Source organism: Rhincodon typus, chromosome 16, assembly GCF_021869965.1.
Source record: "Rhincodon typus isolate 14 chromosome 16, sRhiTyp1.1, whole genome shotgun sequence".
NCBI classification, from domain to species: Eukaryota; Metazoa; Chordata; class Chondrichthyes; order Orectolobiformes; family Rhincodontidae; genus Rhincodon; species Rhincodon typus.
In genome coordinates this window covers 49,279,147-49,293,587 of record NC_063347.1, presented here as the reverse complement: position 1 = coordinate 49,293,587, position 14,441 = coordinate 49,279,147, and the positions used below count along the sequence as shown (strand labels likewise).

The 14,441-nt window shown below is 40.1% G+C and overlaps 1 protein-coding gene across 1 annotated transcript in view; it reads right to left on the bottom strand.

Moving 5' to 3' along the window:
• Positions 1-14,441, bottom strand: part of LOC109931684 (protein bassoon-like) — a 430,268-nt gene that overhangs the window by 132,389 nt on the left and 283,438 nt on the right. Inside the window, exons 6-7 of the mRNA XM_048606748.1 lie at positions 6,603-8,736; positions 5,282-6,201 (exon numbers count right to left, since the gene is read on the bottom strand). Coding sequence (XP_048462705.1) covers positions 5,282-6,201; positions 6,603-8,736 — 3,054 coding nt within the window. The remainder of the gene's footprint in view (positions 1-5,281; positions 6,202-6,602; positions 8,737-14,441) is intronic.

Sequence of the window (14,441 nt, the reverse complement as noted above, 5' to 3'; positions counted from 1 at the left end):
AAAGATTCAATGTGCTTATTTGTGACAGGTTTTTCAGAACATTTAGTCAAACCTGGTAAAGGTAAAGTCGCCTTAGTTTGACTGGACTTTAGGCAGCTCACTCAGTATGAATTTGAAGAATTTAGTGATGTGAGGAAAAATCAATAACACCATCTACTTTGAGAAACTATACCTCACCAAATTTTGTTGAGCAGGAGTTAACAGGTATACATTAATCTTGTTGTTTGTATTGTAATCTGGGGCCAAGTACAGTAAATGAACAAGGACATCTTGCTATCTTTGAGTAACTCTGCAGAGTCCTCTGTACATGTTGTGCAAAATTGACATATTTGCCAAATTCACTGTTCCACTAGAAGCTTGAAATGAAATTGGACATCATCACAATGTCATTAACCTTGGTCTCTGCCAGCCATGAGTTTACAGTCTTAAACTCTTAAACTCAGTCTTAAAATCATTGAAATAAATTTGAATATTGGGCCATATCGGAGTCAAATACCGTCCGAGAGTGAGACAAGGAACTCTATTATACATAACAACTAGTAGGTGGTATGTTAGATATTCACAACATTATTTTCTCCAATCAGACTCATTTGATATTCAGTACAGTGAGGAAAAATATCTCAAATTGGCTTTAATGAGATTCATTTGCATGGTGTGTTATAATGTTCAACTGCTTCTGTTTCCCTAAATGATTTGGAACATGTGAGCATTTGATGTAGGAATAAGATTTGGCTATTTTGCCCTTTAGAACCTGTCCCAACATTTAATAAAATCATGGCTGAGCTGGTTGTGATCTCAGCACCACTTTCCCGTCTGCCACCCATAACTTTGGGCTCCTTCCTCTATTAAAAATCTATCAAACTCAACCCTGAATAAATTTAAAGATTCAGTTTGCACTACCTCTCAGGAAGAGAATGGCCCTCAGAGAAAACAAAATCCTGCTCAAATCTGTCTTAAAAGAGAAACCGCTTAATTTAAACTATGTTCTCTAGTTTTAGTCTCACTGACTAGTCATAACATTCTCTGGTTATCCATCCTGCCCAGATCTGTCAACATCTTATACATTTCAATAAGATCACATCTCATTTATTCAAACTCCACCTGTTCAATAAATCTTCATAAGAAAAGCCCTTCATTGCAGCAAAACGTCAAGTAATGCTGCTCTGAACTGAGTCCAAAGCAATTATGTTTTTCTTAAAGGGACCAAAATTGTAACAAAGTACTCTGGACATGTTCTTACCTACACCCTCTATAGTTGCAGTAACACTTCCCGACTTTTATCTTGCAATCCTCTCGCAAGAAGCAGAAACATTCTATTTGCCTTCCTAATCATTCGTTGTGGTTACATGCGACCTTTTAGATTCATGCACCAGGAGCCTGCTCTGTACTACCGAGTGCCTTTCTATTTAAATACTATGTACTTTTCTACATTCCTGCTCAAATGGGCAGGTTTATACAACATCGACCAATTTTTGCCCACTCAGTTAATCTATCGATATCTCTTTGCAAACTCTCACCTCCTCTTGACAACTCACTTTCCTACATTGGCAAATTTAGCTACCATATGTTCAGTCCATGAATCCAAATCTTTGAGAGAAATAATAAATAGTTGAGGCTCCAGCACTGATCCCTGTGACACTACTTGCAGCTTGTTCAAAAAATACCCATTGATCCCTAATTTTTGCTATCTGTTAGTGAAGCAACCCTTTATCTATGCTGATGTTACCCCCACACCATGCACTTTATCTTGTGTAGCAAACTTTATCATCTTATCAAATGCCTTTTAGAGATCCAAGTACATCACATCTACCAGTTCCTCTGAGTGTCACTTCATCACTTAACTCTAGAGATTAATGGACCGCAATTTCCCTTTCAGCACAGCATGTCAGCCTTGCCTGATCACATTATGGTCTTCTAAGGACCCTCTATAACCTTCTTAATAATGGATTTTAGCATCTTCAGATGTTAGACTAACTGGCCTGTAGTTTCCTGCTTTCTGCTTCAATACGTTTTTGCATAAAGTTGGTGTATCTGCTATTTTCTAATTCGCTGGAACTATGGAATCTAATGAATTTCAGAAGATTATCACCCTACATATCTATTATCTAGGCTTCCACTTCTTTTAAGACTTAGGGATACCAGTTATCCAGTCCTAGAGATTTGTCAGCCTTTAGGTCTAATCATTTTCCAAGTGCCTTTTCCCTGGTGATGCTATTGTTTACAGTTCATGTCTCTTTGTCACTCTTGATTTTCAATCATCTTTAGGAACCGTTCTAAGTTCCAACTGTGAAGGCAGATGTAAAATATTGTTCAAAACATTCTCTATTTGTTTGCTTAGCAAATTCCCCAGACTCTCTCTAGATGACCAACAGTAGCTTGGGCTACTATTTTCCTAGTCAGATATTTGTGAAAACTCTTACTATCTCTTTTTAAAATCTCGCTTTCTCTCAGACTCTGCTTTTTGCATGCTTATTATCCTATTAAGTCATTCTTTGTTGGTTCTTAAATTCTGTCCAATTCTCTGACCTACCACCAACATTTAGAGATTTGTACCGTGTTTCTTCTGATTGAATTATATTGTTAACCAATACAATACTATGCTTGATTTACTTATTAGCATGAATCTTTTCTAATAACCTTTCTTTCTCACTGGTATAATCTTTACTGAATGATGTTAAATATTTCCTTAAAAGTCTACTATGGCAGCTCTACAGAATCATAGTATTGTTATGGCACAAAAGGAGGCCATTCAGCCCATTTTGCCAGCACCAGTTCTATTATCTCATGCCAATCCCCTACCTTTTCCCTATATCCCTGAATATCATTTCTATCCAAACGATCATCCAATGCTCTCTTGAATGTCTCATTGAAACTACCTGCACCACATCTTCAGGCAGTGCAATACATACCCTAACTCCCCGCTGTGCGAAAAAGTTTCTTCTCACATCACCCTTGCTTTGTTTGCATAACACTTCAATGCAAATTCCTTTTTATTTGCTAACTATTCTGTTTCGATTCAAATGAACTCAAATACAATGTTCATGCCATTTGCCATTTGTGCTTCCTGAGGTGCATACCTCCGGCTTTGAATCAGCATTTTATACAGCAAGCAGTCAGGGTTGGGATTGCACTACCTGAGAATGTGGTGGAGGTAGTTTCTTTGAAGACAGAGTTAAAAAAAACTGCACTGCTATGCAGAATAAGTGGTGGAGTAAGACTGGCTAAGCAGCTGTTACAGAGAGTCAGCATGGATACAACAGACCAAACAGCCTTCTTCTGCACTTAACTTTTATGAATCTACATCTCTTGATTCCTTTTGCTGCCTAAAAGTGAAATGACTGATGGTGCAGCGATGAAAGATTAAATCTGTGAAAAGAGGGATGCTGAATAATTTAAGTACTTTATTCATTTGGATTAGGAAACTATGAAGGGCAAGGAGCTATGAAACATGCTAGATCTTTGGTGCAGTTCAGCTCTACTGTCAAGCAAATTCAGATAACGGATTTATTTAGACAATTGCTTTTTATATAGAAAAGATACATTCCTAACTTAATATGTAGAATTCCTTGCTTTAAAGTCCAAGATAGCTCAGAAGAATTATATATCACCAAAGGATAATTTCAAACTAAAAGTCTTCATGCAATTTTCACTTGATTAAATCTCTAGCATAATAAAATATGCTTGACTGCCTTACCCCACAACCGATAAAGCAGCCAATCACATTTAAGTATTCTTAATCACATTTAAGTATTCTCATAGACAGTAAATTAGGAGGGTAAAGGTGTTGACTACATAACTTCTAATTTACATTTTTAGATGGTGGATAGTGGGCTAAATAATTATGATTGGATTCAAACAGAAGCAAATATGTCATACAACCTTAAAAATGTTGGGGTTTTAATTATCAAGAAAAAATTGAGATTTTACAAATACAAATTTAGTTTTCAGGGGCCGAGAGGGTATTTTAGAGTAACTATGGGATTTGTACATTATGTAGTGTCCCTCATTTGACGAGACATAACTTTTCAAAAGATTTTTTAAAACACGACTTCACAGAATAGACCTGGGAACTTTTATCCATTTGCTGATTGTTTAGAGATGGCAATCTGGTTGGCGGGAAGCAGGGATGGGGGGGATGCGGCATCCTCTAGAGTGCATTTTTTTAGAGCAGAGGACTGCTAGGAATAACTTCCGAATTGCCATGTCACTCCGTGCAGATGCGGAGACTCCTAAAGTTGCTGTTTCACCATCATTACATCGCTGAAATCCAGACCTAGGTACATGACTTTGCAAGCACCCAAATTAGCTCCAATCATTAAAAATCCAACCTCAATTTGGCAGCCGCATTTCATTTATCAGTGAGTTGAATTTCTCTTTTTGGCAATAAAGTAATCACAACTTGCTGTCAATGTTATTAAAACTAGCAGAGAAATGTAGTAAATGTTATTTTGGAAAGGAAAAATAAAGGGAATGATTGAAGTTTTATCTTAAAGGCTGAAGCAAAGCTCTTTTTGGAGCTGAATAAAGTTTATGTTTTTGTTTCCAAACTCGTGATCACTACGATATAGAAGTACAGGGGTGGCAAATACATGGCAATGCCACCACCTGCAAGTTCCCCTCTAACCACTCACCAAAATATATTGTTTACTTCAATGTCACTGACTCAAAATCCTCCCCAACAGCTTTATATGTCTACGTACAGCACACAGTCTGTACAGATTCAAAAAGGCAGATTACCACCACCTTCTCAAGGACAACTCAAGATGGCCAATAAATGCTGAACCAGCCAATGATGCCCACTATCCAAAAAAAAAGAAACTTGTATACTTAAAATCTTTATATTTAAAAGTTATTTAAATTTTCATATCCAGAAGTTGTCCAAACTGGAAGGAGTCAGACTTGAAACCAGAATAGAATTGATTGATATGTGTATGGGTGTCACTAACAGCACTGATAAGCATGTATCCCTTAGTCAGGGAAATGAACAGCTACTGTTCCTGATGCCGATCCCGATCCTAGAGTATGACTCTTGTCAGTTCACATATCTACCATCCAAGATTGGGCTTGATAACATAATAATGTGGCGACCCTCTATATCTGGAAAGCTAAAGTTGGTGTGGTACAGGAACGTTGCAGCATCTGAGGAATAGTGCATGTAGTATACCATTACGTTTGTGGGAAAAGGTCGGGGGGGGGGCTAAATGAAGGAAAAAAAAATGTATTGCGTGATCCACCTTGAGCGTGTTTAACCCTGATAATTAGAACCATGAATAAAAATTACCATGGTGGTGGCAGGTCTCGTCTGTGCCTGTTGTGCCTGTGGCTGGGGTTGTGTCTGGGGCTGGGGTTGACCTGCTGATTGCTGAAGACTCTGCTGCCGCGGCTGTTGTTGTTGTTGTTGAGGTTGCTGTGCCTGTTGTTGTTGTTGAGGTTGCAGCAGCGCCTGTTGTTGTTGTTGTTGTTGAGGTTGCAGCAGCGCCTGTTGTTGTTGTTGTTGTTGTTGAGGTTGCCGCAGCAGCGCCGGCTGCTGTTGTTGGGCGGGCCCTGGATGTTGCTGTTGCTGTTGATGAGGCTGGGCTTGGCGTGGTTGCTGCTGCTGCGCTGGCGCCGCTCTTTGCTGCGATGGTGCAGGCCGCTGAGAATGACTCCTCGACGAGGCAGGTTGGCTGTGCTGGGCCCGGCCTTGTTGCTGAGGAGATTCCGACTGTTTCCTGGCTGCCTGTTGCTGCTGCTGAGAGTGCTTCTGTGACCGGGACGCCTCAGCTTCCGGGTGATGCCCAGATGACCGAGGCTGGGTCCACTCGGCAGAAGCCGAGTGAGGGTCTCGTTGGGATCTCTGCTCGGCCGATTGGCCTCTCCTCTGCGGAGGCTGCTGAGCGTATTGCCGGGATTCTTGGCGATGCTGCTCTTTCGGATGCTGCCTTGACGACTTGCGGGAAGGCTCATCAGTGGCGTGGCGTGAAGAGTGGCGGGCCGGCTCTCCGTACTGGTACGCAGGCTGCTTCTGGTGATCCTTTGAGGAGTACCGCGACTGTGAGCGCTCCGCTTGCTGCCAGCTCTCATCCGCTGGTGTCTCCTCATAGTTGTGGCGCGAGTGGTTTCGGTGGCTGCGCCTCTGCGATGAAGACTGTCCACCGTAATGCCTGGAGCGCTCCTTCGGCTTTTCGAACCAGTCTGTCTCCTCTTGGCCCAAGTGATAGGCTTCAAAAACCAAAAACACATTACAGTCACTCTGTTCTCCTGCTGTGCCTGTGGTAGCCATGCAAAGGATCAGTGCAGGCAGCTTGCCACATGCAGGGAGCTCCAGGACAAGTAACTCGACAAACAGAATAGACCAACAAAACACATCACTGAACATACATACTACCAACAGAAATAATGAGCTGTGCAGCATGCTAAAAGTGGTTTTAAAAAGTGCATACAAAAGGGTAAAGGCACACGCCAATCAATTAGGCTTTAACCTTGTAAGAATTAAGTCTGTTTTATACATGCACAAATTTACATTGATGAAAAGCTGTTTCTTTCTGTTGGAAACTTTGAACCGAACATGCTTTGTAAATGATCTGTGTTAAGTTGATGAGATCACCAGTCATATTCGTTACCTTCACTGTCAGAAACAGCACAGTGCATATCATCCATGACGTAACCATCGTCCTCTCTGTAGGTATGGCTACGTGATGACTCTTTCACATCCTGAACATCAGGCAGGGAGTGGCTGGAGCCAAATTGGGATCTACTATCTACAACGTTTGGTGGGAGGGATTCTCTAGAGGTCCGTGCCACATGCATCTGGTTTCCCGTAGGACTCAGAGGACTTTCCTCTTCAGATGCCTGGGATTTTACTGGAGCCCGGCCTCGACTATGGCTCGTTCCTATCTTTTGAGACCTCTCCATTGTGTCTCTTTCATAAGATTTACTTCTTGGACTTGCTGCTTCTTTGCCTGCTTTTTCCATTCCATACATTGAAGATGACCTTGGTCTGTTGCTGTATCCTCTCTCTGAATCTTCCATTGCTTCTCTACTAATGTGACCAGAATATCTCTGCTGGTCATAAATATTTTTCTTGAGACCATATGTTATTTCGTCCTGAAGCTTCTGCGCCCTAAGGATTACATTATTTCCTGCAGCTGAAGTTGTGACAGTATATGAAGCAAAATCAGATTCCACATCTTTGGCTTCTTCTATAGGAGAAAACTTGGAGATTTTCTGTTCTATGTTTTGCTTTCTGTGTTTGCTGCGCTTGCTAGATACTACAGCAGGAGCCATTTGTTTTGATGAATGCTTTTGAGACCCATAAGAAGAGTTGTGCTTGTCTGTGCGGGAAGGATGTCTGTGATTGTTATCTGCATAGTAATATCCACTTGAAGAACTTGATATTCTGCTATGGCTATCAGAATTCCTTTGGTATCCATTCTTCCCTCGATGGTCTGATACCTGGACGTCGTACATGTCTTCCTCTGATTCATCATCCACTTTATTGTAAGCATGTGTTCTAGTGGAGTTGGTTGACTCTGGGAAGTCGTTTTTTTCTTTAGCATGCCTTGAACTACTATGTTGAGCAGGCTGATCTACTTTCTGGCTTTCTGTTGCTGAGGTATTCTCTTTGGTCAATTCACTGATATCATCAATCATAACATAATTACGAGAAACATTGTGCTCCAGGTTTGTATACAGAGAGTCAGCTGAATAGTTAGTTGAAGGACTTTCTATTGCATTTCCACCATCAGTAACTCTCAAATCTGCATTCTTATACTGGTCATAGCTGTTACTCATTGTTGCGGTTGTGTAAATTTTGTCTGTTGGAGTCGCAGAAATAATTGCATTTGGATTACCAATCACTTCATAATTGGTGGGTATTTTCTGTTCAAGATCTGCTAATGATGTTTGCCGAGGTTTCTGATGCTGTGACAGGATGTTTGTCTGTTGCTGATACTGAGCATTGTGACCAGACTGAAATGAAGCCTGATTTGTATAAGTGGCAGGAGCTTGGTACTGGTTCGATGGTTGAAGTCCAGTTACATTCTGTAAACTACCGTCAGTCTGGTAATTTGTGTTCTGGGGATATGCATGTGGCTGAAAAGTGTTCTGAGAATGTAAAGTGGAGTGAGACTGAAGATTGCTTTGGGACTGGTAAGTGTTGGGAACTGGGTACTGAGATGTCTGATAACCTGCAGTTTGGTAAGTTGTCAAACCCTGAGGAGTGGTCTGTGATGGAGGGTACTGAGACGATGTGGTTGGGTGCTGTGACATTGAGTATTCAGAATACTGATTAACTGGGGCAGTTTGTGGCCTAGCTAAGACATTGTTGCTATTATACGATGGCATTCGGATATTATTGACTTCACTGTCTGACATATAGTCTCTGTCTTCTCCTAAGCCTCGCACATAGCCCACGTCTCGCTTTGTTGGTTCTTTGACAAAGGTTTCCTTTCTACGATTAATTCCCAGTTCGATGTAACGAAGCTTTGCATCAATTTCCTTTTCTTCTTCATCAAGTTCTGCCTGTTTCTTCTGCAGTTTGTTTGATTCTTGCTCCACTTTCTCTAGCTCATGGCTGATATCCTTAAGGAGTCTATCGCGAGTGACTTGGTCAGGTAGAGTTCCCCGTTTCCGGGGTAGGGAGGTTCCAAACAGCTGTGGATGAAGTTGTGTACTGCTATGTATTATTTCTTCAGGTGGAGGACTAGGCAGGGTTCTTTTCACTTTCTTCGTAGTGCTCTGCTGCCAAGTTCCAATCTGAGAAAACAAAATTGTACATTTTCAATGCTACTGTGAAGAACATCGTGTCATTTTGTGATTTGCTATGAATTACTTACTTTCTGAAAAGGGCAAACATACACAGAGATCCTCCCAAAATCAAGGCAGTTATCTCATCGAATTAAGCTTGATCAGCAGGCAAGGTAAACTATTTCATTTGGACTTACTCTATAAATGTATAACAAAGTCTATCTGCAATTTTAAGAGAGACTAAATTTTAAGTATTAATATAAAATGCAAAGATTGGAAGCACGTTCCCTCGCTGTGGACTCAACCTAAAAAAAATCACAGGGAAACATTTTTGGGCTCCTACATCAGCGAAAGTATTTGCTAACTCGTAAATCACAATCTAGAAAATGAAAACAAATGTGACAGTACTATGGTATTAAGAGGTGTATTTTGTCCTTTTTTTTAAACAAAGAGAGTTTGAGGCAGAGTTGCTGTAATAATGGCTCTTTCAGAGGCTAAGAGTTTCCCGGCTGTGGAAAAAGTCACTTGGGGTGGTTTACAGAAGGTGTATATAAGGCACAGCTTTTGGAATTGGCAGACAAGCTAGAGTTGGGGTTGCCTTTGTTCATGCAAAAAGAGGAAGTAATTTCACCAATAGCTCGACATGTACCATTGCCAAAAATACCATCGGAATCTTTGGAAATAGCTAAAATTCAATGGCAAATGAAGCAGCTTGAATTAGAGGCAATGGCAAGGCAAAATGAAAGACAGGCAAGGAAAAAGAAAGAGAAAAGGAAATGAAACAGTTTGAATTATGATTGAAAGCAGAAGAAAAACAGAGAGAGAGAGAAGAAAGGGAGCAAGAGCGAGTTTTTAAACTTCGGAAGTTGGAACTGAAAACTGAAAGTTGAATTAAAGTGGAGCAGGTAGATGCGGAAAGGTAGGAGTAGTGATGAGGACAGTGATGGAAAGCAATCTTATCATAGCCAAAGACCCGCTGGCGATCTATTTATATAGGTTGAGGCATTGGCTACGTTTAACAAGAAGGACTTAGAAGCATTTCTCAAATCATTTGAGAAAGTGGCTAACAAAAAAAACGGCCGGTGCCCATGTGGATATTGTTGATCCAAACAAGGTTGGGTATGTAGAGCTAGTGATTTTGGGTATTTTGGGAGTATCATGAGGTGAAAAAAGCCATCTTAAATACATATGAACAAGTTGCCAGAAGCCTACAGACAATGCTTTAGGAATTGAAGGAGGGAACCTGGTCAAAATTATATTGAGTTTGAAAGAATCAAACAAAGTAACTTTGATAGGTGGATAAGGGCATTGAAAATAGATCAGACATTTGACGCTCTTAGAGACACAATTATTTTGGAGGAGTTCAAAAATTCACCTCCTGAAGTAGTGAGAACTCATATGGAGGAGCAGAGAGTTAAGACTCCAAGATTAGCAGCGGAAATGACAGATGGTTATGAGTTGGTTCATAAATCACGGTTTGGCTTCAGGTATCAATTTCAATCCGTGAGGGATAGAAACTGAGGAAAAGAGAAATCCTCAGGTGGTAAGGGAAAAGGAGATCTCATTGGAAATAGTAAAGATAGTTTACCATAGTTTACAAAGGAAACCCACAAAGGGGGAAAGAGAAGTGTAAGAATAAAGCGTGTTTTGTTTCAAGCCTGATAGTTTGACCAATTGAATTGCATCCAGAACGCCTTACACTTGCCTGTAAAAATAAGAAAAAAACTTGGGGTATAGGCTATCTTGCTCATATATTTTGAGAGGATTTGATCTGGTCCATAACACAAAAGATGCATATAAAATGTCAATAAATATTCAAAGATATGGATAATATTGTACCCAAATTTACACAGTCATAAAGCGCAACAGAAACAAACTAAACCTGTTAGGTAGAGGCACATCCATGATCCATATACTCAGACCCTTGGCTTTCAGAATAGAAACTGTAATATCTGGCTGTTTCCCACAAGCTATTTTGGTTCAGAAATGGAGTCAAATTTCAATACTGAAATGTGACTTTCAAGTTAGTAAAGTCTCACTTATTATGGTAAGGTCATATGAACAGGAGTAGGCCTTTCAGCCCATTAAGCCTAATCTGCCATTTAGCTAGATCATAGATAACCCACTACCTCAGTACCAACTTCCCACACCATCTCCTCATTGATCATTAATGTTGTATATTTTATTTAATCATGTTTTTCTTTGCATTGTATTGCAAAAGCAGTTCTATTCTTATCTCTGATTTGCAATTTTTCTCAAAACTGAATGTTTAATTATTGCAAATATCAATACTTTCATTGTCAAGCCTCCTTACTATTATTTGACACAAAGAAGTGCATGTTTGTGACCACCTTCATAGTTTTTTCCAATTCTCCATTAATACAATATGAATAATAGCCAAGATGGTGATTCACTGCGAGGAACACCCAATGTGCTTTATCTGTCCCACATGACCAGCTGTGATGCCTCAACCATATCAAGAGGAATCCAGAACTGAAACTCTCAAAAATCTACTTAAGCAAGAGGACAGCATTAGGGAAAAAAAAACGCTGTAAATACCAAGGTATTTCCAATTTGCAAAGGTTTCTACAAGGGATATTCAGGATTTTAAAGAAAATAGGAAAATAAATTACAAATACTCTAGAGCCATAATTTTGCAAAGAATTATAGATTTAGAATTGTCTCTTTAAATTGTAATATTGCAAATATATTTCAAAAAGCAAATTAAAGATCTAACAGCTGCATTTGGAAAATACTGGAATCTGTATTTAAGTGTGTGACTGAGGACTGAGGGTAATTTGAGCTGATTGGAGACAGCCAATTTGAATTGTAAAGGGTAGGTCATGTCAAAAGACTTAACTGAACTTTTTGAGAGATAAACTTAAATAATAGACTGTGGAATGTCAATGAATGTAGTTAATATGAATTTCCAAAAGACATTTGGTAGAGTTTCATGTAAGAGGCTGCAAACTTTAATTAAAGGTGATGAAGTTAAAGACAATGAAATTCAGGGCAAATTATTGACCTGGATAGTAAATTTGCAAAACAATAGATGGACGACAGAGAGAATGGCCAATGGACACACTTTCAAATTGAAAGGAAGAAACTCATGGTGTCCCACAAGGACCTAGCTGGGGATTCAATTATTCATTCTGCTTAGCACTGACTTAGATAACTTGACAGATTATGTAAACCTGCTGATGACTTAAAGGTAGGTAGTATTCTAAGCAATGTAGTCAGTACAGTGAAGTTACAAAGAGATCTTGATGGATTAACTGACTGAGCAAAACTATGGAGTTGTTGGTTGCTTCGCCGAGCTGACTGGTTTTCATGCAAATGTTTCATCTCCCTTCAGTGCTGTCTAGCCTCCGTTGAAATGCTGTTGTTCTGACCTGCTGTGAATATATATGGTCCAGTCTGTCATGGTGGGTTGTCTTGTTTCTGGTTTTATACCATAGTGGTATGTGGATGGGGTCTATTTCAACATGTTTGTTTATCGCACTGGTGATTTAAAACCAGGCCTCCAGGAATCCTCGTGCTGGTCTTTCTCTCGCTTGTCCCAGTACTGTAACTTTGTCCCAGTCAAACTGATGTCCTTCTACGTCGGAGCGTATTGAAACGAGTGAGAGTTGGTCGTGCCGTTTTGCTGCGCGTTAGTGTTCATATACTCCATTCCGGATAGGAAAGGCAGTTCCAAGTACTTTCACAGAATCACTAAATTGTTATGGCACAGGAGGAGATCAGTTGACCTATCATTTCTACATCAGGTCTTCAAATGTGCAACATTACCTCATGTCAATCTCCCATTTCTCCCCATATCCTTGCACACTATTTCTATCCAAATAATCATTCCTCAGTTGAATTTGCTTCCACCCCATTTCCAAGTAGTGTATTGCATGCCCAAACTACTTGCTGAATGAAAAAGCTTTTCCTCACATCACTCCTGCTTCTTTTGCATTTTGTTTTAAAACTATACCTCTCATTCTTGTTGCTTTTACGAGCAAGAATAGTTTCTCCCTATCTAATGTATCCAACCTGCTCATAATTTTGAAAATCTCTATCAAATTGCCTCTCAGTTCTCCAAGGAGAACCACCCTCAACTTCTTAAATCTATCCTCATATCTGTACTTCCTCATTCCTGGAACCATTTTTATAAATCATTGCTGCACTCTCTCCTGCATTCATATCCTTCCTATAATGTAGCATCAACAAATGTATACAATATTCCAACAGAGATCTAACACGTGTCTTATACAAGTTCAATATCAACTCTTTGCTGTTGTATCCTATGCCGCTATTAACAAAGCCAAGGGCACTGTACGTTTTATCAACTCCCCTCTCCACTCATTCATTTTTAAATGGTAAACTACAAGATCCCAGTGGAGTTGCCACAAGTTTCAGTGATCAATGTATACGCATCACTATAATGAAATAGTGAGGTTCAAGAACAACTGAAAGCCTCATGGAATTTTAAACTTCACAAACCAGAAGCTGAATTATAAAAGGATGAGCTTTTGCCATACCTTTAAAAATCATTTTTCAGATAAGTATGATCCTCGGCATTACACCTTAGAAAGTAGTTACTGGCCTTGGAAGGATTGAAGCACAAATTGATCAGAATGTAACCTGAGCTCCAAGGCTGAAATTGTGTGGAGAAATTAACCAAGATGGTCTTGTATCCCTTCTCATGTGGAAACTTAAGGAATGGTTTGATTGAGGTTTTATAGGATTTTGAAAGGATTCAATATGGCAAATAGAGGGACACTTTTTTAAAAAATTATTCATCCACAGATGTGGGTGTCACTTGCTAGGCCAGTATTTATTGCCCAGAGGGCATTTAAGAGTCAATCACATTACTGTGGGTCTGGAGTCACATATAGGCCAGACCAGGTAAGGATGGCAGATTTCCTTCCCTAGAGAACATTAGTGAAACAGATGGATTTTTTCCAGAAAATCAACAACAGTTTCATGGTCATCATTAGTCACTTATTTCTAGATTATTATTGAACTCAAATTCCACCATCAGCCATGGAAGAATTCAAACCCAGGACCCCAGAATATGACTTGGGTTTCTGGATTAATAGTTTAGAGATAATACCGCTAGGCCACCGATCCTTCTCCCACTGGTGAGTCAGTCAAGGACAACGGAAGATAAGATCAGAACGAGGTCCATCAGCTTAGGAAGCACTTCTTCATGTAAAGGGTGATGGAAGCATAAAATCTCAAACGCATTTAGCAGAATCTTCACAGCCCCTGAAAAATGTGGGCAATGGCAAGAAAGTTGGGAGAATTGTGTCAGATGTCCAACAAGGAGCTTCCCAAAATTGAGACCAAAAGGTTCAATTTCCAACAAAATGTAAAATGACAAGGTGTGGTTCTCACCAGTGAGCTGCATCAGGCCTACTTGAATGGATTAGCGTGCATCAAGATTCTCATTATTACGTCAACTCATCTCACTGACATGCGGTTTCCCATTCTCTCACCCACTGGATAGCAACAATTCCCAACATCAAAATCAGAGCAGTAACCTGGTAACTCAAGCTTGCCACTTCCTCCTCTGGCTGTCCATCCCATGGCATGCTCCATGGGCGGCGACTGCACTCAAATCCTCCAGGTCCCTCTTGGCAAAGCAGAAATGCTGACTTCCCTCTGCCCGACTTCACCAATACCTTCCTGCAGCATCGGGAAAGTGGGTAACCTAATCATAGAACTCT